The sequence below is a fragment of the Penicillium riverlandense genome, assembly GCF_028828495.1.
Source record: "Penicillium riverlandense strain IBT 135883 chromosome Unknown utg000002l_segment0_segment0, whole genome shotgun sequence".
Taxonomy (NCBI): domain Eukaryota; kingdom Fungi; phylum Ascomycota; class Eurotiomycetes; order Eurotiales; family Aspergillaceae; genus Penicillium; species Penicillium riverlandense.
In genome coordinates this window covers 2,863,346-2,890,610 of record NW_026643195.1, presented here as the reverse complement: position 1 = coordinate 2,890,610, position 27,265 = coordinate 2,863,346, and the positions used below count along the sequence as shown (strand labels likewise).

The following is a 27,265-nucleotide window of genomic DNA, read 5'->3' as shown; positions in this document are numbered from 1 at the left end:
CAACCGTGGAATCAGATTTCTCGCCGAGTAATCATTACCCAAGGAATTGCTATATATTGTATACTGTAAATGATGTGCTCCCGACAAACCTTGATTTAGGACAATGACGATCTGCCGTGTGGGGACCGCCAAGATCGGAGCCCCGTGCAGATGACAGACGGGCTGGCGTTGGGTTCAGCTACAGTACAGTAGGTGCCTGGATGATTGACATCCGGATCGTCGGGGATCCAACGTGCTGAAGATGGGACGATCGGACCAATTCTATATTCAAACAGCAGTAGTGAACGAACGTTAGCATGCTATCGTCAGTTCGGGCCCGTTGCCTGCGGAGAGACAGAAAGGAGATCAATGCAACCCCGTCGCGCTCCCACGAGTGCTGTGACTGGCTGTTCCATGCCGGGATTATTGGGGTGATGGTGTGTGGCGGCAGAAGGAAAGAGATTCGCCGATGTTTCTGCGCATCCCCGGAGATGTCTTGTTTTTCCCGGAAACTTGTTTTGGCGTGGATTACTTTAGAGGGGTTGACTACTATTACTTTTGCGACGCGTCACGAACTCGAGCCGGTCACTGTTCCTGACCGAGGCAAGCGCGGTGGAGGAGAGAAAAAGCGGTCTGACGGGGAGGTGGGAGGGACCCAGCGGTCAAGAAGCTTTGGAGGCGCATTCTCTTCGAGATTGTGCAGAACCGGTTGTATGCTTAGTACGCTCCCCTACGGATCTGCGGGCTCAGCATGCTAGGAAGCACGTTGTGAACTGAAACCAACTTGCGCAACCTTCTGGTTGGCACCTTCGTTGGGATCTTGTCCCTCGCAGGCTTCAACATGCTGTTGGCTGGCACGTTGACTGGCTGGAGAGACCGGGCGCAAGCGGTGGGGCTGGTGGCTGGACGATACACTTTGCTCGCTGCCCATCCGGCACGCTCCGTATACTTTGCACAAGCCGGGTGCTGAGAAGCCTTTGCCTTGGCACTCCCACCACGGGCAGCCCCCGCTAGCCCGAGCGTGCTTGTTTCTGATGCATCTATGCGCTCTGATCCTCTTCGCGCGGCTCCAGTGCGTGGGAGGGACACCACTCGGCCGCTAACGGCCCAAGCGTAAGGTGATGCCCACCGGCCCTCTAGATCATCTCCTGTCGGGCAATCATGGCTTGACCCTAAACCCCGAAGTACTAGGGCCACATCGAGTTGTACCAACACACAGAGTCAAATGGGGAGGATTCAGAACTATCACAGCACTATTCCATACTCCAACCAATCCGCTCCTAGACCCACGGTTGCATTTCGAGGGTTGACCCATGGTTGAGCACTCCTCACCTCCCGCATCCGGAATGGCAAATTGCGCATTATTCTGGTTCGCACTCCTTTCCTGATCTGAGTGGCTCTGTACACCACTTGGGTTTTCTGGAAACCCGCGCTACCCATGGTGCACCCTCGGGCAGAGCCCTGGGTCAAGGGAAATGCGGAGAACTCCCGTCGCCAGGCCAAAAGGAACAGGCAGATGATCTGCCAGCCCATGGTTCTCGGAGGCAAGGGTGATTTCCGACGCTCTCCGTCCACGACGAACTATTACCTCCTCAGACCTGATGCTCCGGGATATACTCTTGCGGAATGCTCATGTCCTCCCCGAAGCCCGCGAACCACGGGTTCTTCGTCCCCACCACCATCACCTCTCTATTCTTCAGATGGGGTGTGATGTGTCGACACAGCAGTACAGTAGTTTCCAGAGGACTGCCGCGCTATTTGCAGCAGCCGCGCCGCTAATGCCCCATGGCGGGCTGCGTTGTTCCGTGCTCTGACGTCGGTGTGTCCAGGCCTTTTGGCCGCCAAAGGATTCAGCCTGGTTGCAGCCCCAGCCCGTTATCGCGTCATGGGCCTGTGACGGACGGGGAAGCACCGAAATGATACGAGAGGCATGAACGACTGACTCGGGGGCCATCTCCCGCGTTCTTCCGTCATGAATCGTTTGGTTGTCCGGATAAGTGCCCCCCATACGAAGTCCTCCGGAGCAGCTCCGATGGTTTAATTAGTTTCATGCGTGGGTCGCGGTGAGGTCAGGCTAGGAGGAGGGTTGAAGAATCCCCGGCAATCATCGTCCACCGCCGAGAACTACTCACCACCAATATCCAATAATTGCGTGGGCACAGCGAATGGAATAATTCTTCATCCCGAATTCAATAATATTTCTTTCCTAGCGGGGAAGTAAGGTCGGGCTACGTTCACGCTAAACCATCTCTGTGCCGTGTCAGAACCCCTTCTCTCAGCCCATTCCGCTCGAATTAATAATTTTCTTTTTTGAATTTTAATTTTAATTTTTTTTGGGGGTTTTTTTTCTGGTTTTGCCCCAGGTGACTCGAGAAGGGGTTCCCATCCTTCTCTCCCGCCGGAATGCTGACCCTACGTATAGTTACATGACGGACTCACTCACTCTGCCCCCACGCCCTGGGTTGACGTCGTGGATCAGCCTATTCCCCGCTACCGTGAAACCAGCGCACAGCGAACCTTGGGTCGCAGCATCGTGAGTTTATTTCTTGGCGTCCCTTTTTGTGTTTTTCTTTTCTGGATTTTGCCCGAAAGAGGTATAGTGCCATCCAGACACGGCTCAGCTGGGCCACTTGTCGACAGCCACCACAGGGCGAGGAGGGTTGGGGGTGTTAGTGAGATGACGATGACTCGAGAACCGCTGAAGAAGAGAGGATGATTGTCGAGGAGGAAAGAACAAAACATTCCTCGGCGTCGTTCGTTGCTCTTTTCATAGATCAACTATGCACCGTACCATCCAAACAGACCGATCCACCCAGCACGCTAAGCATTGCCAAATTACGATCCATCGTGAACTGTATGTAATAAATGATACCGTATCGTGTTGATCTGCAACCCGCACCTGGCGTCAGTGGCACTCGCTCATTGTTCTCCCTTCATAAGCTTCGCCGATCCCCTTTCCTTTCCCCAGACTGATTGTTGTTTTTTCTTTCTCAGGTGAAGGGATCTTCCGCTTATCACCGCTGCTCTCCCTTTGAACCTGAACGCTCCGATCAACCCAGTCGATCTCCCCACTGTGTTTGTATCATCAGTCAACACCCTCCCTTCCTTCGGCACTCGCGATCTCCTCCGCGCCCTTCGCGACTCGACTCCCCTCCCCACGGCCACCCTCAATGACGATGGTCATGGAGAACCAGAACCGCCAGTATGGCGGCATGAGCTTCGAGAATGTCTACCACCACACTCCCCCTCAGTTCACCGATCCCTGGGCCGCCGCGCACACCTCGTCGCACTCGACCCCCCCAGTCTACGCGACCTCGATGGGCAACAGCAATAGCATCCCCCTCAACACCGTCAAGCAGGACGAAGTGAGCCGCTCCGCCGGCATGTCGATGCCCTACCCCAACATCCCCGTGTCCGCGCCGTCCATGGTGCCTGGGAGCAACTACCCGTCTGCCAATTATGGGCCGGGCCCCGAGGTGATGGGCATGCAGCATGAGGTGCCGCGGACCACCTTCGAGCAAGGACCAAGCTACACGACTGCGCCGCCGCCCTTGAGCAGCTTTGCGCCTCCCAGCTATGCGCCCGTCAGCTACGCCCCAGTGCACCCATCGCAGCCCCAGGACGCCCGACGCATTTCGCATTCGTAAGTCTCCGAAACACTATTGTATTTGCAGACGCTGACCAGAATTGACACAGTGATGCCCGCGGACAGCCTCCAACAGCCCCGACCTTTGGTGATGCGCTCGACGCCAGCCGTGGTATGGTCGCTCTCAGCCAGGACCTGACGCCGCGCAACATCTACGGGCCCCGTGGCGCCCGCGGCTCAGCCGACTCGTACGGGTTCCCCTCGACTCATTCGTCTGCCTCGTCCATCTCGTCCGGCGGCAACTACCCTTACTACAGCGCCTCCGTGGGCTCTGTCGACTCCTCCGTGACGGACTACAGCTCGACTACGTCGGAGTCGTACGAGTCGCGGACACTGCCGCGGCCCACCAGTCTCTTGGCCGGCAGCGCGCCCCCAGGCCCGCAGTCGATGATGAGCCAGTTCAGCTCGAAGATGCCCTCCAACACCCAGAAGAAGCACAAGTGCAAGGTTTGCGACAAGCGGTTCACGCGCCCGTCCTCGTTGCAGACGCACATGTACAGCCATACGGGCGAGAAGCGTAAGTTGACTCGAGTCGCACAGAAAAACCCGCCGGTTCTAACTTTATTCCAGCATTTGCGTGTGACGTTCCCGGCTGTGGCCGACACTTCTCTGTTGTCTCGAACCTGCGCCGGCACAAGAAGGTGCACAAGGGCGAGAAAGACGCCTCCGGCGACGACGAGGAGTAACTTTGCTTTCTTACCATTGACGACTAATTTCAGCTCGAATTCATTTCGAGCGCTCTCTCTTCCTCCGCCCTACGTTTCAAAATTCTTGCGCCCGATATCCTCTCTGATATGAAGCTTTCTCTCTCCGTCGACTGATCGGCCAACTGTGTTGGCATCAGCCTTGGGGGTTGGGCCCTTGCGACTCCTTGTATAACAATAACTCGGATCTCACCACTTTCAACATTTTCTCCTCTCGATCAGGTCTCGGGAGCATCTTCACACATTTCCTTGTACCCCCCTCTATACGGTCTAGGAGACGGTATGAAGGGCGACAAGGAAGAGAGAGCCTTTTTCTTGATGACGCTTTTCCTATTCTCAACGTTATGACCATAGAGGCACCGGCTGGCTTTGCGTTCTGGTTGATTTTTTCTTCTTTCCTTTCGTTAGACCTGGGAGTCACCTTTTTGTTCTTTTTTTCCTTCTCGATACCAATGGGCTTGTGATTGTTTTGATGTGCTCTATTTCTCTCTGGGACAGTTTATCTTCTCTTTTCGTGTTTGTTTGCGCCTCTTTTTTCCTACCTTCTCGACCTTGCATATTTGCCTTGCATGGTTACGCGATTCTCCGCCTTGCCTCAGAATCTTTTTTACTGGAATTCTCTGTTACCAATTTCCCCCGTTTTCTTTCCATTTTGGCCTCTCTTTCTACCAGGTCTGCTGCGTTTTCCGAGGAGTGCAAGAACGGATGGTATGAAATTGCGATTTATGTTATGGTCTTGCGATGATACCCGTGGCATAGGTTTTCGGTGACGGCGGGTCTATTGTTCATGTCTGGCCTGGCAGATTGTCCTGTACTGCAAAAGAATTTGGCACAGTAGTACAATCGCTACTAGTAACGATATTGTCTAATTCATCTTGCTCCCGTGTCCTTGTATAATTTTGGTCTTGAGATTCCATGCATCTCTACTCTACATTGGACATTTTGTCCCTATCACAGTCGGGCAGACGCAGTAGTCCCTCTTCGGTTCGCAACCTGCGCCGCAGCCTTGCCAGCCCGGCGCCCAAACACAGCTCCAGATGTCAATCCACTTCCGCCGGGGTAGTTGTCATGGAAGATGCCGCCGACCATCTCGCCAGCAGCATAGAGCCCGGGGATCTCAGCGCCAGTGACGTTGGAGATAACGGCTGAGTTCTCCGGGTTTACAGCGAGTCCACCAAAGGTAAAAGTGATACCGGCCGTGACACGCACAGCCAGGAAAGGAGGCTTGTCGATCCGCAGAGCCCAGTTGGACTTGGGCACAACGAGGCCTTTGGTCGCCAGACCGTCCTTGACGGCAGGATCCCAGCGCCGCGTTGCCTCCGCGTCCGAGGGCACAGCGGCGTTAAACTCCTTGATCGTCTGGACAAACCGCTGGCGATCCTGCAAGCCTGCCTCCGCACAGCGATCCGCCAGCTCCTCGATGGTATTCCCGGTGATATGCTTGGTGACCTCGGGCCGATACTCCTCCTCGCGCAACCATGGGGTTGTCCGCGAATCCCACACCTGGAAGGCAACCTGGCCCGGCTGCTGCAGGATGCGCCGCCCAATCATCGCGTAGGTGTAGTTGCGCATATCGAAGCCTTCGTCTGCGAACCGCGCCCCGTCGCGGTTCACCATGATCCCCAGCGGATACCCGGACTTGGTGAACTCGTTCGACACCTCGCGGTCGCCCGCGTGCGCCGGCGCATCGGCATCCCACGCCGTGCAGTGGCACCCGGACCAGTTGCCAACCATCTTGGCTGCGACGTCGCGCTGAGCCAGGGCCAGCACGTCGCCTGTGTTATAGGGGGTTCCGCGCACGCGGGCAGCGTCCCAGCCGGGACCGAGGTACTGCGCGCGCTGCTGGGCATTGGCCTCGAAGCCGCCCGCGGCGAGGATGACTGCACCGGCGCGGATCGTCATTGCCTGACGTTTTTGCGTGGTGCCGCCGGTCACCACCTCCACGCCGAGCACAGCACCGCTCTCAGGACAAGTCACCAGCTTCGTGGCCGCAGTATCAAAGATGACCTGGATGCCGGCGCGCGCCGCAGCACGCCTATGATCCTCGATTAAACCCTTTCCGCCATCCTGCGTCTTGAGCGCCATGCCGCCCCAGAACTTGATGCGGCCGTTCACCTCGTACGCCTGGCGATTGAAGGAGAGCTGGAAGCGCACGCCGTTCTTAGCCAGCCAGCCGACGGCGTCGCGACTCTCGCCGACAAGCGCCTTTGCCAGCGGGGGCTCGGTGCGCCCGCCCGTCATGCGCTGCATGTCGTGCATGAAGTCCGCTTCTGAGTAGACGGGGATATCGATGCGCGCGGCCTGCTCGGGGGTGGTGTTGTTCACCAGCGGGAGAAGGTCTTGCAGGCCCTTGTGCGCGGTGCGGAAGGCGCCCGCTGTGAAGTAGCTGTTCCCTCCCACCCAAGAGGAGGGGCATTTGTCGACGATGACCACGCGGGAGCGCGGTGAGCTTTCAGCGGCGGAGAGCGCGGCGCAGAAGCCTGCGTTGCCACCGCCTACGACGAGAATGTCGCAGGTGCTTGGTGGCGGGGGGGCCATTATATATGATTGCTTAAGATGTGAGAAGAGAATGGAATAAAAGGTGAGATGATGCGTAGAAGTAATTAATTCGATGTGGCTGTCGTGAGTTGATATATGGTTTTTTTTTTTCTTTCTTTTGATGTAGTTAGGGCTCTCTCGGAGACTCAACCTCCGACGTTTCTTCAGTCGGGTTGGGCGGAACGACGTTGGTCGCTCTCCACACGGTGTCTCCGCACGGGGAGTTGATCTCCGAATGGACGGAAGAGACCGCCCGTAGGGGAAACAGTAGCTACAGTACCAGTTATAGCTTAGCTTAATTGCAACCAAGGATAATTATCCCGATGCCGATACGACAGATATGCTAGGGGTGTGGAAACGGAAATTGATTATGAAGCTATTATTCCTGGTCTAAAGTGGTTCGAAAACAAAAATGATTTTTGCCAATGACGCTCTGTGCAGGAACAAAGAAGAGAAAAACTAAAAGACCCAAAACGCCTCAGTTGGTGATGGTTATGATGATTATGATGATGGCGGTGATTATTCGTAGGGATGATGGAGCCGCGCAGCGCCAGGCATATTGCAGCTCCAATCTGTATGACAGAGATGTTTAATGGATGCGGTCCAGCTTGGCCCGGTTCATGGCAATCTGGTCGTCGACGAAGTCGCTCTGGTATGGCCGTTAGTTGGATGAGAGGTATACTTGGGGTGAGATAACTGACCTTGCCCATGATACGATCCAGATGTCTGTTCTGCTCGTCCAGCTCGCGGCCTGTCGCTTTAGCAAGCCCGTTCAACCGGCCCGCGGCTCCTCCCAGAAGGTCCAGGTTTTGCTCAATCTCATCCTCCATCGCCTCGTCCTCGCTGTCCGCCTCGAACTGGTACTTGGCGCGCTCCGTGACGTTGGCCTTGCGTCCCTTCGCCGCCTTCGTCGCCTCCTTGTCAATATCACGGAATGTCCGCTCCATCCGGGCGTTGGTCTGATACGCCTCGGCCCGGGTGTCTTCACGCAGACCACGCTCCGCGCGGTGGGTGTTGAGGATGCGCTCATCGCGATCTCGCCGACGTTGGGAGCTGGTGAACGGGTTGCTGACATGCATGGCAAACATGCTCTTATTGAGTGTCTTGAGCTCCCGCGCTTTCTCCTGGGCAAGCCGGCCCTCAATCGACGCCATGTCAAGGCTCTTCTCGGTGTCGTGGATCGTCTCGCTCTGGCCCCCCAGGCGGGCTAGGGTGGCCCGACCGGTCTCCTCAGCCTGCTGGGCAGCACGAAGGGCGTTCCGGGTGGACGCAACATCTCCCTGCTTAACGAAGCGGATCTCCTGCTTGGTGTCCTGGATACCCGCTTCTTCCTCCTCTTCCGCGGTGAGTTGTCGGTCCTGGAAGGTCGACATGCTGTACTCGTTGCTGCCGCCTCCATAGGTATTCGACTGATTGTCCGTGTACGGAGGTGGTGCCCCAGAGCCCTGCGGACTCTGCTGTGCCCGGTCTCTAGCACTACCAAAAAGTTCGTTCCGTTGGGCTGCGGCCGCCGGGTCGTTGGGGTCAGCGCTGCCCAGTCCTCCATAGCCACCAGCACCGTAGCGAGATGGTGCAGCAGCAGCAGCAGAAGCGCCAGCGCCAGCACTGGGTCCGCCAAACCGATTGCTTCCATATCCGCCCTGGTTGCCGTACTGATTGGGAGCGTAGCCGCCGTGCTTGTTGTCGGCTGGAATCGAATGGGGTCCGGGGGAACCGCTCATGCCGGCATTCTGGTCGGGCTGAGGGGGAGGAGCCACACCGGCACTGATCTTGGCTCTTGTGTACGGGTCCATCGGCACGGGTTGGGCGTAGGGATTCGAAATCGGCGGCGCTGGGCTCTTGTTCTTCGACCGGGAGCTGAACAGGGCGCGGCGGGACGATTCCTCATCGCCATCTGGGGATTTTTTGAAGAGCCCCATCGTAACGAAAGATCAATAGTAAATGCAAAAAGGGGACGGAAAGGAAAGGGGGGGAAATCAAAGTCAGAGGATGTGAAGGAGTTTGAAGAAGAGGATTTATCTTCAGGAGAGGTTAACAAAAGTTGCCTGCCGCATTAAATTAGGTGGTGTATCATCCATACCGCAGTAACGATGGGCACAGGCGGGGAGTGGCGGGGATGTGACAGTTACATTACGGACAATACTGCCCCTGCTGAGTCATGTTCTGGACTACCCGGATATGGAAAGAGCGACGCGGCAACAGCAACCACCGTCTTGAACTACTCCCGCCATGGACGCCGACCACGTCAGGGACAAGGCGCGGCGTGACCTGCTGGGCCTACTGGAAGGTGTGAGTATTGTCTCTGTTATGGTTGCATTCTGGCTAACCACCTCCGACAGGCTCGAGGCAAGAAGAACCTCGTTATCAGCCAAGATCTGGCCGGTCCGGTCGGGCTGTTTATCAAGTTCTCCGTCCTGCAGGAGTACGGCGTGGATCGGGTGTTCCTACTGGAAAACGCCAACATTGACTCGTCCCAGCGCCACGTTGTGTTCCTGGTTCGTGGCGAGAAGGCGCAGCATGTGCGCATCGTTGCCGGTATGTTGATCTCCCTGCTGCCTAGATTATTTTTTTGGTTTTATGGGATCACCATATATTACGCAGAAGGACTATCTACTCCACGTAATGTATCAGGCTCCCTAGATTCGCCTCTGTGATACTATTTTTGTTTCACGAGCTCATTTCATTGGCTTTCTTTCTTGTTGCTGCCTCGATGGAGTGCCATCAGTATGAGCTGACATCTCGACCCAGAACAAATCAAACGACTGCGGAACAATAGCAATGTGGAACATGAGTTTTCCATCTTCTTTGCGCCCAGGCGGACACTCGTCAGCAATGCCGTTTTGGAGGAGGCTGGCATCATCGGGGATGTCAATGTCGCCGAGTTTCCACTCTACTTTATGCCATTGGAGCAGGATGTCTTGTCCCTAGAGCTGAATGATGCTTTCAGCGACCTGTACTTGGTAAGTGAGTCACGAAGCGTGGTCTTCAGACGGTTAACATCACCCCCAACAGCACAAAGACCCGGGCTGCATCTTCTTGGCTGCCAAGGCTTTGATGGGTGTCCAACAGCGGCATGGCTATTTCCCTCGGATTGTGGGTAAGGGCGACAATGCACGCCGTCTGGCAGACCTGTTATTGCGGATGAGGAAAGAGCTCGACGCAGAGGAAAGCTCCGGGTTGGCCGATCCGTCCTCGCGAGGACTTCTCCCTAGCGCGGACACGGAAAACCTGATTATTATTGACCGAGATGTGGACTTCGGGACTCCACTTCTCACACAACTTACCTACGAAGGTCTCATTGATGAATATGTCGGCATCAAACACAACCAAGCCGATGTGGATACAAGTATTGTCGGGCAAGCTCCACAGCCCCAATCCCAGGAATCATCGAAGACACCACAGCAGTCCAAACCGGGACTGAAAAGAAAAATCCAACTTGATGCATCCGATCAGCTGTTCAGCCAACTGCGAGACGCAAATTTTGCCATTGTGGGAGATATTTTGAACAAGGTGGCCCGCCGCCTGGAAACCGAGTACGAGAGCCGACACACGGCGAAAACAACCGGAGAACTTCGCGAGTTCGTTAATAGATTACCGACATACCAGTTGGAGCACCAGAGCTTGAGGATCCATACCAACCTCGCGGAGGAAATCATGAGGCTTACCCGCTCAGAGACTTTCCGCAAGGTGCTGGAAGTCCAACAGAACGATGCTGCGGGCGCAGATCCGACATACCAACATGAGACAATTGAAGAGCTCATTGCTCGCGATGTCCCTCTCAAGAATGTACTCAGGTTGCTGTGCCTTGAGTCATGCATGTCAGGCGGACTCCGTCCACGAGACCTGGAGAACTTCAAACGGCAAGTCATCCAGGCTTACGGCCATCAACATCTCCTCACTTTTTGGGCACTGGAAAAAATGGAGCTCCTCCAGCCGCGCTCCTCCGCGACGACCATGCTCCTACCAACGACCTCCGGTGCCCACGCCGGCACTAAGACCAATTACGGGTACCTGCGGAAAAATCTACGCCTGGTGATCGAGGAAGTCAGCGAAAAGGACCCCAATGATATTTCCTATGTGTACAGCGGCTTCGCGCCACTCAGCGTGCGCCTGGTTCAATGCGTGCTACAGAAACCTTACATGCTCTCGCTCATCAAGGGCGGCTCACCTGCCGCTTCGATGAATGCCGCTAGCACGGCCTCACCGGGCTGGCTGGGCTTCGAGGACGCAGTCAAGAGCGCGCGTGGGGCCACCTTTAGCATTGTCCAGAAAGGTGACGACAAGGCTGTCCGGGCGAGACAAACTCTCAGCGGCAGTCATGGCACCAAGACCGTGTATGTTTTCTTCCTTGGCGGCATCACATTCACGGAGATTGCGGCGTTGCGGTTTATTGCTGCGCAGGAGGCTCCGCGTCGCAAGATCGTTATTTGCACGACTGGGATTATCAGTGGGGATCGGATGATGGAGGCGGCTGTGGAGAAGGACAGCTTCGCTCCAGCTGACTAGCGTCGGGAGATATATGGTTTTGGTAGTAATCATTCACGACATAATACCCTCAAGCAATCAAGTACACTGTATATGCTGTCATTCCCATGAACAATTCTATATTCTGTATTCGTTGACTTGCATAAAGCTCAGTACTTGAACCCTGCGTTAACACCCATCAACCGTCCCTGATACCGCTCCATTACCTCCCCCGTCCGGACCATAACCCCAGCAGCGAGGGTGCGCACCTGCTCCTGCGGATCATCCTTGGCATCAGATTTCGACCCCGGCGGCATCCGATCAAAGACCTGAGAAGCCCATTCGCGCAACTCAATCACCTGCGTCGCGTACTCGGTGACCAGGCGTTCCTCGCCGTTCGACCCGGAGGCGACGTTCAGATCTATCACGGCCAAGAAGAGCGAGAGTAGCGCCGCCGTGATGGTTGGCTCGCTGGATGCATTTGTAGAGTGTAGTGAGAGGAGCAAGGAGAGCGTTTCGTGTGTTAGACCTCCCAGGAAGGGGGTGTGGGGGCCTGCCGTTGTGAGGATGAGGGATAAGGTTTGTAGAAAGAGGGTGAGGAGGTGTGGGATGAAGAAGGGGTTGTATGAGGGAGCGGATGATCTATGACGTGGCCGTTAGTTGATATCCGATATTAAAAAAGAGGTTGAACGAACGTGGAAAACTGTAGCATCATGACCTCAAACCGGCCTTGGAGGGGATAGAAGAACCCTTCAGCCAGCACCTTGTGTAGGTCTTTGATAGTTGACTCCTGGCGCTGCGCATCGCGCTCCTGACGCTTCTTCTCAACTTCCATGCGGGAAGAGAAGGTGCGCACCTTGAGCGCATTGGGTCCCGTGATGGCATCTGCTGCATCAGCGGCGAGCGGTTGAAGGGAAGCCCGAGACATTTCTCTTGTGAGGGTAGCGAGAGGGGACTCGGTAGGTGTGCTTGAGTAGATTGCTTCCAGAGCAGGAGCCAGACGCATGGATGGGAATGATGTATCTTCCTTAGCTGGCAGACCCAGCATTCGAGCATCATCATCTCCATTGCCGGCTATCTCGCGAGCACTCAAACCCAGGGCCGTGAGGACAGCAGAGCGTTGAACCTGAGAGAGATCGCCGTCGAAGTAGATGGCAGTGAACCAACGGCCCATCTTTAGTGGCTGGGACACGATCAATGCAATCATGCTTTGAAGACGGGACTCGTGAAACTGTGGGGCATTGCTGTCGTTTTGCAGACCAACAAGTATGAGCGCTAGCTCTTCTGTTTGTTCGATGAGTTCGGTTCCGAACCCCGTCTTGCGGCGGATCAAGGACGGCGCAGTAGTGATGGCGAGGTGATAGCGCTCGACATTTTCAGTATCTCGCAGGTAGGTGATTAGATCACGGATGTACCTAGAAAACTAGTTAGTGATAGCTTTCAAAGAATCATTGTGAACTACTCACACTGGCGCCGTAGGCTTGTTACGTTGGACCAAAGTAGGATCCTCGTCCGAATCAGAGGCATCGGCGTCGGGTTTTTCATACGGGACCAGGTCCTCGTCCTCATCTGTTTCCTCGTCGCTGTCATCAATTTCCTCGATAGCCACGATCTTGCCTGTTTGTGGGCGTCCCTTTGCCTGTGGCGCACGTTTGGAATGGGTGGCTTTCGCTTTCGGTTGCGGGAGTTGGCTTAGGTCTTGAATTGACTTGATGGACTCCAATGATCCAACCTCATCTTGGATTGTGATTAGGTTCAAGTACCGATATGCCTCTTCTCCTCGCATCTCTTCCAGGTCAAACTCCATCGCCTTGCCCGGTTCTTCGATGAGCCTAGACATCCCTGTCCCAACAACCATGCCCAGGAATCGTGCTCTGTTTGAAGATGCCGCAAGTCGATTGGAGACTGAATTCAGGAAGATCCCTGTTCGCCCTATATCCTTCAGTCGGGTTGGACTTAGGCGATGAAGATGACCCGCAGCCAAAAGGATCAATTGAGCGTTTGCTGGAATTTGTCAGTACGCAGGTAAAACAGAATGACGGATTTCAACCAACCATTCTGTGTTATGATCGGAATATGTTTAATGTGGAACTTATCGCCAAATTGTTCCAGACCACGTGTGAGAAGATATTTGAGCGCATCTTGCTTGACATTAGTGTCTGACTGCCTGCTATTGTTGTGATCATACTCACCCTCCTGGTTAGCAAGAGTAGCTAAGAGAGCTCGTCGCAGCCCTAGTGTTTGTATTGAACCACCTTGGCTTTTCGAGAGCCAATCCAATATCTGATTTCTCAAAAAAGGGCGATTGCCAATGATGATCGCACATAATGCCGCTACCCCTTTGACGACCTCATCTGGAGTAAATGGCTGGGTGATTGTACCCGCCAATTCTTCCGAGAAATGTTTCTTTTGTACATCACGGAAAATAGCTTCAACAACAGCAAGCTGCTCAGACTGCCGGAGACGATCAAGAAGCATGCCAAAATGGTCTGGGATAGGAAATTCGATCAAAAGTCCCGAGTAGATCTTCCTAACTAACTGGTCTGATAGAGGGTCAGTGTTGAAAATTAGATATAAAAGTTGTTTGCAAGGAACTACCTGTGTATCCAAGACTTAATGCCCGTCCAAGGAGAAAAGCGACAAAGTCCCAGGCATTTTCGTCCTCGGTTTTCAGCTTCGAGACCAGATGACAGACATTGCCGCCAAGCCACAATGCATATTGAGAGCCATTTCCAACCCAGGAGATTGATGATAAATGTTTTGAATCATCCAAGAGAGTGAGTGCCTCCGCTACCGTGGACAGAATTCGACCTGCAGCAACGAGCGAGGCGAGCTCTCTCCAGGCTACTTGCTGCCGGGTCTTGTGGTCATAGACGACCGAAATGTCTGCATATAGACGAGACAAGAAGTCTTCAGGCTCCAACAATGCAGCAAGGACGGTAAGAATATCTTGAATGACAAGTTGGCTGCCCGAGCTTTGAGCTTCTTTGGTGCGAGCCGCCGCCACCAGAGACCGTACCTGGGCCACGATGGACCCCAGACCGGCCACACTGCTGAGACATCTCAATAATGCTGCTCGAGTTTTGCTGTCTTTGGTCTTTCTCTCCTTTGAATCCAACGATCCCCAGTGGTCAGGTATCGTGGCGCTGACTAAAACTTGGAGAATCTGGGCTGTGGTCGGACTGGGGATCCTGATGTCGACATCTTTTGCATTGGAAAATTTGTTGAATGGATCAAGGGCTGCTAAAATAGCAGAAAGTTGTTCGCGGTCTGGATTGGATCGCAATAAGTTTATGATCTGGTCTGATGATAGATCATGATGATTGAAATATAAATCTGATGTGCGAACAGGCTTTTGCTGTTGAGGAGACTCTGACGAGGTCACCAAGGGTGTTTCTGCGTCTCTCTTAACCGTATTGACGGCAGTCAACAGACCATCCATTGATTCGTTAACACCGGAAAGTGTGAGAGTGAGAAGTGATGTGGTGGAAGAAAGAATGGCACGACTGTCTGGGGAGAGCATATCACGTGACCGAACGCCTCGTTAAACGCCTGAGCAAGGCAACCTCAACTCTTCCTCCATCGACATCCTTCTTACGATCGAAACTGATCCTGCAATTTCCATTGCAGAGACTGTGGCTAAAGAATTCATTTCCTGAGTCACCGGAGCAGCCGCAACTCTGACAATAAGGTCATCGACACGCGATACGGGACTAGATAGAGAGAGCCGAATGGTGGACATTTGATCTCTTCGCAATGAGCACCATGGATCCACAAGCGCGATGGTGAGACATTTACTGCCAGCGATCTTTAATCATGAACTCACATCACACAGGACATATCTCTACAAGGCCCTGAGCAAGAACGGGCCACTCACCGATGAGGATTGGGAGTTTGGCCCTGAAACGATCGCTACCCTGGAGAGCTCCAAAATCCTGTAAGACGATAAATTGTGAAGCTCGCGAGTTGTGCTGACCTCATTTCAGGGTGATGTTCGTCCATCCGCCAACGTTGTTGCCCCGCATCGAGATGAATGCTGACAACTCTCTAGCGGAGCGGGCGGATTGGGATGTGAAATTCTGAAGAACCTCGCACTGTCGGGTTTCAAAGACATTCATGTCATCGACATGGGTACTTTCCCCCCGCAAGCCACGGCTTTTCAGAATCTAACAGCATGCGACAGACACCATCGACATCTCAAACTTGAATCGACAGTTTCTCTTCCGGCAGGCTGATATCGGCAAGCCTAAAGCCGAGGTGGCGGCAGCTTTCGTAGAGAAGCGGGTGAAGGGAGTCAAGATCACTCCATACGTCGGCAAGATTCAAGACAAGGACGAGGATTACTACATGCAGTTCAAGATTATCATCTGCGGTCTGGACAGCATTGAAGCTCGGCGCTGGATTAACTCCACCCTCATCGCAATGGTGGACTTGGAGAACCCAGAGAGCCTGAAGCCACTGGTAGATGGAGGAACCGAAGGTACGCAGTGGCCGTTACATCCAAAGAGATCATGTGTGCTGATAACCAACAGGCTTCAAGGGCCAATCCCGGGTGATTCTACCTACTCTCTCGTCATGCATCGAGTGTCAACTCGATATGCATGCCCCTCGCCCGGCGGTGCCACTATGTACCATTGCCACTATTCCGCGTCAGCCGCAGCACTGCATCGAATGGGCTTACCAGATTGCATGGCAGGAGAAGCGTAAAGATGAACCTTTCGACAGCGACGACATGGAACACATTTCATGGGTGTACAATGCTGCCCTGAAACGTGGAGAGCAATTCCATATCCACGGAGTGACTTTCCAGATGACGCAAGGCGTAGTGAAGAACATCATCCCAGCCATTGCATCGACCAACGCTGTCATTGCGGCGTCTACGACATCAGAGGTGCTCAAAATCGCAGCCTCGTGCAATCCGTACCTGGACAACTACATGATGTACGCTGGCGAAGAAGGGGTTTACACCTACACCTTCCAGGCGGAAAAGAAGCCTGATTGCCCCGTGTGCGGCAACCTTGCTCGCAAGATGGAGGTGGACCCGAATGTGACTCTGGGAGACTTCATTGAGAGCCTCGGAGAGAGGGCGGAGGCACAGCTTAAGAAACCGAGCATGCGGACAGAGGAGAAGACATTGTACCAGCGCTTCCCGCCTCAGCTGGAGGAGCAGACCCGCCCGAATCTGCAACTCAAGCTGCGTGATTTGATTGCCGATGGACAGGAGATCGCGGTCAGCGACCCGGCCTACACCATTGACTTCCGCTACCGGTTGAACTTCAAATAGCACTCAGTGAGTCCTACATGATGACATGAACGATTTTGTAGCCCAGTTTGTTCTTTAGCAACCAAAGATGGCTGTCTTCTTTATATCAAAGAATCAACAGTGTTGATCGAACTTTTCGCAAAAGATGGTAGTGTACATCACAAATAAAGCAGACTAAAAGAGTAATCCAACGCCAAGGCAATGCATGATATACTGGCAACCCTCTATGCCATGAGATCGGTCAGACCTCGCTTCCACTGGGCACACTTGAGCTTCAGCACCTTTACCGACTCCAGGAACAGGACATCACTGTCAAACTGGCCGGTACTCTCCACGTTGAAGATGAAGTGATCCCGCACCCGTCCCAGCTTGACCTTGCCCTGGAATTCTTCGTGGCGCAGACATTCGCGGCTGACGGTATCCTTGAATGGATCCTTGACAACGGCCTTCTGCTCTCCCGCATGTCCCTCATATCCGCTTCCCCGGCGTGCAGCTTCCTCCCTCGTAACAGACTCGAGGCCGATGACCCCCTTGGGGAAGCAGTTAGCGAACTTTTTAGCATCTTCGCCAATGATCGGCCGCTCGATCTTGATATCTGGTAGGAGACGGTAGGTAGCTGTCGCAACGGGAGAGAACTTGGCGTGGTCGGCCCCAATTCCCTTGACACAGTGCAGCTCCATCTCAATCTTCTGGCCGGGGCGCAGCTTGGCGATCAGGATGTCCGGATTGGTGGGCTGGATGGCGCCATCATCGACGAAGTACTGTTCCTGGCGACCGACGGGAACGAACACAATATCCTTTGCGTAGACATGGGCGTTGTTGTATTTCTTGCGGGGATCCTGCTCATCCTCGGCGGCATCCGGGTTGACGGTACACTCGACCTCCAGGCGCAGGACGACGGTGTTAAAATCGCTGGGAGTATTGGCTTCCGCGCCCTCCTCATCGTCTGACGGCTTCCGGAACCAGTGCATCCAGTTGATTCCCTCGACAGAGCCCTTGAGCGGGATCAGACCCAGTCGCTGTGCGAGAACTTCATCCTGGATGACGGAGGTGTTGTTGTGCACGTAGACGTACTCAATCGCCAGAGTTGGGATCTCGGCCATCAGGATACGACGGAATGCGTTGGCGACTGCGGCGTCGAGTCCGATCAGAGAGAACGAGGCTTCGTATTGGTCATTGCTGTGGAACTCGACTTGGAAATTCTGGAACGCGCAAGCCATTAGAATGCGAAATCTTTGCAGAGCCCTCAATGGATGGTACATACTTCTTTGAACTGATCAATTGCCCAGCCATGCGACTCTCCGGGCCAGTGGCCTGGGAAATCTGTGGAGGGGATGTTGGTGACGGTTTCCGCGTTGATGCCGATGATCTGGGAGTGGTTAGTTTGGTAGAAAGCAAAAAATAAAGGTCAGACGTACTCGGCGACGCTGCAGCTCCTCATGAGAGGGAACAAGAGGCGCCATGGTGGGCAACTTGGGTGAAGGTGAAGTGAAGACGAGAGATTGTTCACGATAAGAACAATTTCTGGCGCAGCTAATTTTTATGGAGGCCTAAGGCAGACACAAGAGGCTATAATGCACCCTATCATCATACAGAGCAGTGCTCCATAGGTGCGCTATAGACAACTACACTGACCAACCACAGCCCGGCTGATGACAGCTCGCTCAACCACGTGACTCCCCAAAATGCCTTTCGTCCTCATCGCTGTCGTCCGTTCCCCAATCCCGCGCCCATCCCCACCCATTGCATGCGCCTGGACTGAGGATCAGCCCTCCCTCCCTCGTCACTCCCTCTCATATCTCTCCCACGACCCTCCAATGGCTGCTTCCTTCACTCGCCTGGCGGGCAATGCGCCCAAAAGGCTCTGCCTCCGCCCCTCCACCATCCTCAACACATCAGTCCCCCGTTCGCGCTCGCTAGCCACCTCTGTCCCGCGCCGGCATGCAGAGGCCACCAGCTACCAGGCCACCAGACTCATTCCGACCGACCCGACCTTCACGTCCCTCGCCAACAAAGGGGGCCCCGAGGACCCGGAAGCTGCTGCTCTGGAGTCCGAGGCCGAGGGATTGGACCGCAAGATCCGTCACTACACCGTCAATTTCGGCCCTCAGCATCCCGCTGCTCACGGTGTGCTTCGTCTGATTCTCGAGCTTAATGGCGAGGAAATCGTTCGCTCTGATCCCCACGTCGGCTTGCTGCACCGTGGCACGGAGAAGTTGATCGAGTACAAGACCTACATGCAGGCCCTGCCTTACTTCGACCGACTGGACTATGTCTCCATGATGACAAACGAGCAGTGTTTCTCGCTGGCTGTCGAGAAGCTGCTGAATGTTGAGATTCCCGAGCGTGCCAAGTGGATTCGCACCCTGTTCGGCGAAATGACTCGTATTCTGAACCACCTCATGTCTGTCCTCTCGCACGCTATGGACGTTGGTGCCCTGACCCCTTTCCTGTGGGGATTCGAGGAACGTGAGAAGCTCATGGTGAGTAAATTGTGGTTTCCGCGGTAAACTCAGCTGGTTGATTTGTGTGTTTTTTATAGGAATTCTACGAGCGTGTCTCCGGTGCCCGTCTCCATGCTGCCTACGTCCGCCCCGGAGGTGTCTCACAGGACTTGCCCCTTGGTCTTTTGGATGATATCTACCAGTGGGCCACGCAATTCGGTGACCGTATCGACGAGACCGAGGAGCTGCTCACGGACAACCGTATCTGGAAGGCAAGAACCCAGGGTGTGGGTGTTGTCCCCGTTGCGGATGCCCTGAGCATGAGTTTCACTGGCGTCATGCTCCGTGGCTCTGGTGTTCCCTGGGATATCCGCAAGTCGCAGCCGTACGACGCCTATGACCAGGTGGAGTTTGACGTTCCCGTCGGTGTGAACGGCGACTGCTACGACCGATACCTGTGCCGTATGGAGGAGTTCCGCCAGTCTCTGCGTATCATTCACCAGTGCCTGAACAAGATGCCCGCCGGTCCCGTCCGTGTCGAGGACTACAAAATCTCGCCGCCGCCCCGTGCCGCCATGAAGGAGAACATGGAGGCTCTGATCCACCACTTCCTGCTCTTCACCAAGGGTTACTCCGTGCCCCCCGGGGAGACATACTCGGCCATTGAGGCGCCCAAGGGTGAGATGGGTGTGTTCCTGGTCAGCGACGGCAGCGAGCGGCCCTACCGCTGCAAGATCCGTGCGCCCGGTTTCGCCCACTTGGGTGGCTTTGACCAGGTGTCTCGTGGCCACTTGCTGGCTGATGCTGTCGCCATTATCGGTAAGTCTTGACCTTTCACGCTCGTATGCTTCATTGCTTCATTGCTAATATCTTCTTAGGTACTATGGATCTGGTGTTCGGTGAAGTCGACCGGTAAATGCGGTCCTGCACCACAAGTATAAAAAAGACGAAACAAAAGACGCTTTCAATCCGCCACCCACGATCCCGGTGTCAATCGCGCCGTCCTCGATGTGACCAATAACAAACCCTTGGACCAAGCCAGTGTACTCATACCTGGGTGCCTTTCCTCCATGTTTCCTTCCCATGGCGTTGTTCTATTATTTCCTTTTTCCTTTTCCTTTGTCACCTCATTGTTTTTCCTATCTGCTTCCCATAAACCATGTGTATAGTGAACTGAATTCTCGAAGAGATGTCTCCCCGGCCATAGATTGTAGTTGTAAGCGCGGATGTAGACCTGAGCAGGATATGGTGATGTCCTACGGGATCACTAGCATTATAGGAAGATGAACCTTGCATTGCCGGTTGAATAAACATAAGAAGAAATCGCTGCAACCCCATCAACGCCATGCTCCAAATCCACCTCATCGGCCATGAAAAAGGCCAGCAGGAACGCCAATGCAGGGAAGACAATAATCAAAAAGAGCGTCTAATCCGGACCTGGACCAATCTCACCTCCTCACCCGAGTGTAGCACAGCATGTACCAAGGGACCTCCCCCTCAACACACCAACCCACCCCCAGCTTATACGTTATCATCCTCATAGACAAAGGGAATATCCCGAATACGGCGACGATTATAATTCACAAACTCTGCGTCCCCCGGCGGGCGTTCGTTCTTCGTGTTCGCAGTGAGCATGCTCTGGATACTCATGCACACACTCTCCACCGTCTGCACGGGCGACCAGCCCGCGCTGCTGAGGAGGTCAAGACAGATAATCCCGTTGCTGTAGATATGTGGGTGCATGGGGATGGAGCGGGGTGTGTTGTGCTCGGTGTTGGGGTTTGGTTCGGAGGGCGCGGTGGGGGTGGAAGTGGTGGTGGCTGTTATGAATTGGACTTCGGGGGGTTCTAACCAGTACAACCAACACTGCGTGAGGAAAATAATAAAAATAAGGGTGAGGGTGGGTGGTTACCGATTGGATATTTCTGTCCGAAGGTGAATTTCAGGCGATAGGTCTGGTTCTGGTAGAGCGGGTTGTCGTCCAGGACTTTGATGTCCATTTGCCATTCTTCGAGGTTGTCGGATTTGGCGATTGAGATTCCCGGTGGGACATGTTCTTTCAGCTAGAGAAAAGGGGTTGGCCGGACTCTTCAGTGTGGGGGGAAGGATGGAGGTGTCGAGGATAGGAAGTGGAGGTGGAGGTGGAGGTGGAAGTGAGAGATCGGTACCTTTTGGAGCTCCTGGATGTCGGGAGATGGACAGACGCGTCAGTTCTGAGGGCGCACTCTTTGACCAGGATAGTACGTACCTTGCTCAGGCGCTTCGTGGCGAACATGGTGGGGTTGTATTTACACTGCCCGCTGAAGTGTTCATGTACGTAGTGAGGAAGGAAGATGGAGAGCCAGATAAGAAATGACGATCCCACGTGATTGATGGACTATAACTAACAGAACTAACTACATGATATGTATGAATGGATATCCAGGAAAACCAACCAAACCGTTAGGAACAAATGACCAGAAGATGAAAAGAAAGAAAAAATTGTTCACCGCGACGCCTTCTCCCGGGCTTCGCGCTCCACCTTCTCCAGTTCCTCGTTCTCCTTCATCTCACGCACCTTGGCCAGCACCACCTCGCGGAAGATGGCCCCCTTGGCAACATCGCCCAGACTGCGCTTCTTCTTGCCATCACCGTTCGAATCATCGGGGGCTACCTCCTCAGCACCGGCCGACTCAGCCATGGCCGCCGGGCTGGGGATATCGTCCCCGTCCGCCTCGTCTTCGTGCATCTTGAGCGCCTCAATGCGGTTGGCGAGCTTGACAATCTCAATGCCACGGCGGAGACGCGCCTTGGCAATGAAGGCACGGATCTCGGGCAGCAGGTCGCGGTCGCTGGCCGACTCGCCCTTGAGCCAGGCGTGTTTGAGGGCCTCTGCCGAAGTGGGACGATCGTTCGGGTCGGGCTGCAGGAGATTCATGATGAAGTCCTTCGCATCCTGCGAGACGCCCTTCCAGTAGCGCTCGTGGAAAATGATGCGACCCGCCCGGCATTCTTCGATCAAGTCGGTCAGGTTCTCGGATCGGAAGGGGGAGTAGCCGCACAGCAGCGTGTACGTAATGACACCGAGCGACCAGATATCGACCGCTTTACCGTGGCCGCGCTTGAGCATGACCTCGGGCGCCGCATATCCGAATGAACCGGCCATGCTGGTGAGCACCTCGGTCGGAGTCTCCAGCGTCTTGGCAATACCGAAATCTGCCAGCACTAATTGGGAGTCCGCGGCGCGCGTCTGATACAGGAGGTTCTCGGGTTTCAGATCTATCGCACCATCAGTAAGTTCTTCTTTGTCGTGCGTGAGCAGGACCAACCTCGGTGAACAATGTTGCGCTCGTGGAGATAGTTGACAGCATCAAACACCTGCCGCATCGTCTGCGAGGCGTCTTTCTCCGTGAACTTGCCATAGTCGCAAATCCGGTCAAACAGCTCGCCGCCCACAGCCAGGTCAGTGACAATGTAGAATTTATCCTGGCTGATTGTCAGATGGGGGGCCTTATCGCATGAGGCGTGGAGCTCACCTTGGATTCAAACCAGTCGACAAAGTGGACGATGTGAGGATGATTGAGTTGCTGCAGCATTTCCAGTTCATCGTAGACCATGCCCTCGTTCCCACGAACATTCTTCTTGAGGATGATCTTGACGGCAACCTTGCCGTAGGGGGAGTCGGCCTCGCGAACAATTCCGTAGGTACCCGCGCCCAGTGTTCGGCCAAATTTGTACTGTGCCCTGTAACCAACCAAGGTCGTGTCTCAACAAACGTAGTATTCAAGAATGAGTGGAACGACCTACTTCCTCTCGTAGCTCTCCGGCTGCCCGGACAGCTTGTTGAACATGGTCGAGACTGGACAGTTGCGAGTTAGCATGCACGTAGAGAAAAGAAAGGCCAGCGAGGTGTGTGAGTCGACGACAGGAACGGGCTCGAGTGCCAGCTGAGCGATCTCCATATGTGTCTAGCGCATTGCCCACCAGAGAGCACAGACACCGTATACGTGCGGCTGAGACTGGGACGAGGCTGAAGTCCAGTCCTTCGGCGAGAAACGTGGCCCAACGGCCCATATCCGTGGGCGTCGCACACACAAAAAGCAAGCAAGAGGTAGCAGTATAGAATGGGCGACTCACAACTCATTGTGTAGGGATCAGGCTGCGCGATAGCTAGCGGGGTCGAATGGAGGGGTGCGATCGCGGGGAACAGAACAGGGAGAAACGGTTGTGGACGGTGTCAATGGATCCAGTAGAGGAAAGGGGGAGGAAGGCGACGAGAAGGTGGAAGCCGAAGTGGGAGGTCGGCAAGAGCAGAACTGTGCAGCGTGTTGGTGTTAGTTCGACGGTCGCAAGAGCTGAAGGGCCGCCCCCACACGCCGCAGTCTGGACGGACCCGATCGGCGATCCAGGGGGAAGAAGTGGGTGACTTACGTGTGCAATGGCGACGACCTACGAATTGCAGAGAATATTCATGAATAAGAAAAGAGAAGAAGAAGGAAAAGACAGGGTTCAAGCTGAGTTCCTCACGATAAGTAATGAGGGGCCGTAGGGTTTAGCGTGCACCGCCACGATACTATAGACTGTCTGTGCATATATGACATGGTGGCTCGAGATCTAGGCTTTGGGGAAAGATGAATCATAATATGGGTGTATAATAAGAAGTATAATAAGAACCATAAACAATGGAGTGGATTTGGTGGATGCTGTGGCTTGGTCTGCCATCAGATCTATATTTCAAACACCTGCATTGCTTGCTCTAATTGCCCAACCCCTGCAGAAAGCGCCGCCGGTTATCCTTGCAAACCTCGACATTACTGCGCGTTCGCTCCTGAGAGTCCTGCACCCTCCGCGCCAGCCACTCATTGCGGTCCTTGACAGGCGCCTCCATCCGCTCATCCCGCGGCCGAACCATCGCCTGCTTCTCCGCACTCATGCTGCTCACCTCCGACTGCGGCACATCTTCCGAAGCGGGAACTGAGGCTTGTGCGGAATGCGTTTCCCCCCAGGCAAAATGTTGAGCTTGGGGCCGGGAAGAGTTTGGTACCGGTACGCGGTCGTACTCCAGTCATCGCGCAGATGGTTCGCATGCCCAGACTCGAGGGTGACCTTGACCTTCTTGTTGAAGCGCACGGGATCTGGAAGGTGCCAGCGATAGCTGACCTGGTAGTTTGGAACGTCTTCTTCGTGGATAATCGTGCCGCAGAATGGGTACGCGTTCTTCTGCATGCCCCAGCCCTGCGCGGAATAGTGCAATTGGAGAATGATTCTTGTACCCGGTAACAAGGCAAGACCATTTTATTAACTTCTTCACCGGAGTTTACTAAACAATGGCACTAGGGAATCTCGTTTGAGAAACTCGATGAACTATATGTGCGAAGGTGGCACCTCGACATTTTACGCGGATGGCAAATCAGACGGGCCAGGTTGAGGAGAGCCAAAACGGGGAGAGCTTTCATGTTGAATAACCAGTTTGTAACGAGACTGGTTGGTTTCAACATCAGGCTTGTTGATAAATGCCATGGGAGTGTGAATGGTAAAACCTATAAAAGAACCTACCTTACGGCTTACCATCTCATCACTGAATGGATTGTAAAAGGCATGTAGCTCGCATTTAAAATTTTAGACTACGCACCAGGTTTGAATTCACCCCGCTCGCTCGTTACTTGCTTACGCAAGTAACCGGCGAGACCTTGGCCGGGATACAACTTTGAACTTCGACGTAGAGCTTTGTAGGAAATCCATTCAAGGATAGAAGATGATTTATTCTCTTCATTGAGGCGTTTCTTAATGGATCCGCCCAATTTGTACTGGAGGGCAGCTTGAATAAATATGCTACGAGCAGATGTTAAGATGGCAATTTGCTCAGATCCACCTTGAGCGGGGATGCAACGAATTCGGGCCCTTTAGGCGTCTCACCAATGACCGTCCATGCCGAGCCGGCGAATTACTTAGTAGTCTGCCTTGGGAGAAGAGGAAGCCTTGAGTTTGCTAAGCCGAGGTGAAACAAGGCATGCTTTTTAACCCAATCTGCCTAGACATGTACTTATTCTTAAGCGAGTGCTTACCCAGAACTCATCTTAGTACCCTTCGTTCAAAATCCCATCGTATCTTGCCACACTGCCAAACATGGGATCAGCCGAGAATAACTGGCGCCAGAAGGTAGCCAATAAACGAGAGGCATGCTGGGAAGCCATACCCAAAGAATGGAGACTCTCGGATGAGTTGAAGTCCACCTTCGAACATCCACTGTCAGAGAACAAGAACGACTTTGTTGGCAACGAGACAATTCGCAAATCTGGTATCTTGACTGAACAAGAGTTGACCATCACTGAAGATTACACGGTGTCTCAACTTCTTTCTGCACTCAGTCAAGGCACACTGTCCGCTTTGGAAGTGACACTCGCGTTTTCTAAACGCGCTGCTGTTGCTCAGCAATTGGTATGCCCATGCATTCGTTTGTATCCGACCATTATTTAACAATTCACACATGGCTAGGTGTCATGCCTTACGGAGACGATGTTCACCCAAGCCAGAGAAAGAGCCCAATGGCTCGATGAGCAAAAGGCCCAGGGCAAGACAGTTGGACCGCTCCACGGTCTTCCGGTGAGTATCAAAGACCTTTTCCATGTCAACGGCACACAGGCAACCATCGGAATGGTTGCTTTTATTGATGAGACCTCGACGACCAATTCCCCTTTGGTTGATCTTCTCTTGAAACTGGGAGCTGTGATTTATGTGAAAACAAACGTACCTCAGACGATGATGGTATGTTTCTCCGATACCATTCCTGAAAACCCTAAATAATTTGGAATGACTGGGGTGTCTAGACCTGCGAGTGTGAAAACAATGTTTTCGGGCGTACTCTAAACCCACGAAACACGTTGCTTGGCCCAGGAGGATCCAGTGGCGGCGAGGGTGCTTTGGTGGCTCTTCGAGGCTCACCCCTGGGTGTGGGAACTGATGTTGGCGGTTGGATATTTCCAGGAATTATTTGCAGACCTGCGGTTCTAACCTGCTTCTAGGCTCAATCAGAATCCCTGCTTTGTGCTGTGGAACATACGGCTTCCGCCCAAGTTCCAGCCGAATTCCCAACGGGGGTACGAGAATCTGCGCAACCAGCGGACTGAAGTTCATACTGGCCTGTGCTGGGCCGCTCGCCATGGATATGGATGCTCTGGAGATCTTCTGCCGAGAGGTTATTGATGGACAGCCTGCGCTATATGACTCCACGATAATTGATGTGCCCTGGCGGCGAATTGCGCCCAAACCGATCCTTCGAATTGGAGTTTTACCCGAGAGTCTGGTGTACCCTCTCCATCCACCTGTCAAGCGAGTGTTGGGTGAAGCAGCCCGCATCTTGGAAGCTCAGGGTCATGAGATAATCACCCTGGATGCAGCCGAGTGTCACTTCGAAGAGATCAACGAGGTAGCTTGGAACATATTTAGCCTGGACCCTAATGCTGCTCAGCTGATCGCGGCAGCGGGTGAGCCTTTCTCGCCTGCAATCTTGTCTCTAAAGCAGCAGGCAGAAGAACTGCAACAGTTCCACAAAAGCACTTTGGGAAACACTGAAGGCCTAGACCGCATGGGCAAGCTAGCGCTTTTGAACACCCGACGGGCAGAGTACCGGGAGATTTGGAGGAAGTTGTGGCAGCGACTTAACCTGGACATTTGTTTGGCACCAGGAGCGCAGGGGACGGCTGTTCCTCATGACAAGTATGGCTTAGCATCATACACCTGTTTTTTGAATTGCCTTGATGTGAGTAGAAAGGTGATTTCCTTTAGAGCAAAAGACTGACTACGATGTTTTGCAGTATCCCTCGTGCATTATTCCTTACGGGAAGGTAGGAGAGGCTGATGCGAACGCTACTTTCGAACTTCATCCGGGCCAGACAGGACCACCATGTAAGATCCATTTATATATCTTGCCTTCAACATTATGATACTGACTACTATAGATGATTTTGATACTCTTCAAGGTGCGCCGTGTGCAATTCAGGTCTTTACTCCGACCATGCGGGATGAAGAGTGTCTTGAAATGGCCAAGGGAATCGACAGATGCCTTAAATACTAAGCGTGATGCCATTTTGACTCAATTTGGGAGAGACGATCCATTAAGCGTACGTCGAAGACTGGAGTTCTCTGTCTAGTTTGACGATATCTACAGCGGAACCAGAATTTACAAATCAACTTGACATAAATTCCGCCAAATACTGTAACGAAATAGCCATAGGCTAAATAGCTAGAC

At 53.8% G+C, this 27,265-nt stretch overlaps 12 protein-coding genes across 12 annotated transcripts; 5 read left to right on the top strand and 7 right to left on the bottom strand.

The window, feature by feature from the left end:
* Window positions 1-3,149: 3,149 nt before the first annotated feature.
* On the top strand, window positions 3,150-4,311 carry N7474_003490 (C2H2-type zinc finger protein; the record flags this gene model as incomplete). The annotated part of the gene is made up of 3 exons (XM_057194905.1): window positions 3,150-3,622; window positions 3,676-4,142; window positions 4,196-4,311. 3 exons carry the CDS (start codon window positions 3,150-3,152, stop codon window positions 4,309-4,311), a joined length of 1,056 nt encoding a protein of 351 aa, XP_057056260.1.
* Window positions 4,312-5,280: 969 nt separating this feature from the next.
* Window positions 5,281-6,867, bottom strand: N7474_003489 (uncharacterized protein; the record flags this gene model as incomplete). Its single annotated transcript, XM_057194904.1, has 1 exon — window positions 5,281-6,867. The coding sequence occupies one exon, from the start codon at window positions 6,865-6,867 to the stop codon at window positions 5,281-5,283; it is 1,587 nt and encodes a 528-aa protein (XP_057056259.1).
* Window positions 6,868-7,456: 589 nt separating this feature from the next.
* Window positions 7,457-8,786, bottom strand: N7474_003488 (putative plasma membrane SNARE protein (Sec9); the record flags this gene model as incomplete). The annotated part of the gene is made up of 2 exons (XM_057194903.1): window positions 7,457-7,516; window positions 7,569-8,786. 2 exons carry the CDS (start codon window positions 8,784-8,786, stop codon window positions 7,457-7,459), a joined length of 1,278 nt encoding a protein of 425 aa, XP_057056258.1.
* Window positions 8,787-9,096: 310 nt separating this feature from the next.
* Window positions 9,097-11,373, top strand: N7474_003487 (Sec1 family protein; the record flags this gene model as incomplete). The annotated part of the gene is made up of 4 exons (XM_057194902.1): window positions 9,097-9,156; window positions 9,207-9,402; window positions 9,616-9,827; window positions 9,880-11,373. The coding sequence occupies 4 exons, from the start codon at window positions 9,097-9,099 to the stop codon at window positions 11,371-11,373; spliced, it is 1,962 nt and encodes a 653-aa protein (XP_057056257.1).
* A 128-nt stretch (window positions 11,374-11,501) lies between these two features.
* N7474_003486 (telomere length regulation TEL2 family protein) lies at window positions 11,502-14,773 on the bottom strand (the record flags this gene model as incomplete). The annotated part of the gene is made up of 6 exons (XM_057194901.1): window positions 11,502-11,973; window positions 12,027-12,746; window positions 12,798-13,335; window positions 13,386-13,472; window positions 13,524-13,874; window positions 13,930-14,773. The coding sequence occupies 6 exons, from the start codon at window positions 14,771-14,773 to the stop codon at window positions 11,502-11,504; spliced, it is 3,012 nt and encodes a 1,003-aa protein (XP_057056256.1).
* A 314-nt stretch (window positions 14,774-15,087) lies between these two features.
* On the top strand, window positions 15,088-16,615 carry N7474_003485 (NEDD8-activating protein UBA3; the record flags this gene model as incomplete). The annotated part of the gene is made up of 5 exons (XM_057194900.1): window positions 15,088-15,116; window positions 15,167-15,268; window positions 15,383-15,462; window positions 15,515-15,811; window positions 15,864-16,615. 5 exons carry the CDS (start codon window positions 15,088-15,090, stop codon window positions 16,613-16,615), a joined length of 1,260 nt encoding a protein of 419 aa, XP_057056255.1.
* A 203-nt stretch (window positions 16,616-16,818) lies between these two features.
* Window positions 16,819-18,057, bottom strand: N7474_003484 (DNA-directed RNA polymerase core subunit RPC40; the record flags this gene model as incomplete). Its single annotated transcript, XM_057194899.1, has 3 exons — window positions 16,819-17,796; window positions 17,859-17,963; window positions 18,013-18,057. 3 exons carry the CDS (start codon window positions 18,055-18,057, stop codon window positions 16,819-16,821), a joined length of 1,128 nt encoding a protein of 375 aa, XP_057056254.1.
* A 354-nt stretch (window positions 18,058-18,411) lies between these two features.
* Window positions 18,412-19,954, top strand: N7474_003483 (NADH-quinone oxidoreductase subunit D; the record flags this gene model as incomplete). Its single annotated transcript, XM_057194898.1, has 3 exons — window positions 18,412-19,077; window positions 19,137-19,857; window positions 19,917-19,954. The coding sequence occupies 3 exons, from the start codon at window positions 18,412-18,414 to the stop codon at window positions 19,952-19,954; spliced, it is 1,425 nt and encodes a 474-aa protein (XP_057056253.1).
* Window positions 19,955-20,559: 605 nt separating this feature from the next.
* On the bottom strand, window positions 20,560-21,313 carry N7474_003482 (ubiquitin-conjugating enzyme E2; the record flags this gene model as incomplete). Its single annotated transcript, XM_057194897.1, has 3 exons — window positions 20,560-20,885; window positions 20,951-21,101; window positions 21,287-21,313. The coding sequence occupies 3 exons, from the start codon at window positions 21,311-21,313 to the stop codon at window positions 20,560-20,562; spliced, it is 504 nt and encodes a 167-aa protein (XP_057056252.1).
* A 210-nt stretch (window positions 21,314-21,523) lies between these two features.
* On the bottom strand, window positions 21,524-22,868 carry N7474_003481 (serine/threonine-protein kinase; the record flags this gene model as incomplete). Its single annotated transcript, XM_057194896.1, has 4 exons — window positions 21,524-22,296; window positions 22,347-22,503; window positions 22,554-22,761; window positions 22,825-22,868. The coding sequence occupies 4 exons, from the start codon at window positions 22,866-22,868 to the stop codon at window positions 21,524-21,526; spliced, it is 1,182 nt and encodes a 393-aa protein (XP_057056251.1).
* Window positions 22,869-23,773: 905 nt separating this feature from the next.
* On the bottom strand, window positions 23,774-24,243 carry N7474_003480 (uncharacterized protein; the record flags this gene model as incomplete). The annotated part of the gene is made up of 2 exons (XM_057194895.1): window positions 23,774-24,036; window positions 24,078-24,243. 2 exons carry the CDS (start codon window positions 24,241-24,243, stop codon window positions 23,774-23,776), a joined length of 429 nt encoding a protein of 142 aa, XP_057056250.1.
* A 900-nt stretch (window positions 24,244-25,143) lies between these two features.
* Window positions 25,144-27,091, top strand: N7474_003479 (putative general amidase; the record flags this gene model as incomplete). The annotated part of the gene is made up of 6 exons (XM_057194894.1): window positions 25,144-25,455; window positions 25,513-25,782; window positions 25,845-25,986; window positions 26,040-26,776; window positions 26,832-26,922; window positions 26,976-27,091. The coding sequence occupies 6 exons, from the start codon at window positions 25,144-25,146 to the stop codon at window positions 27,089-27,091; spliced, it is 1,668 nt and encodes a 555-aa protein (XP_057056249.1).
* Window positions 27,092-27,265: the final 174 nt, after the last annotated feature.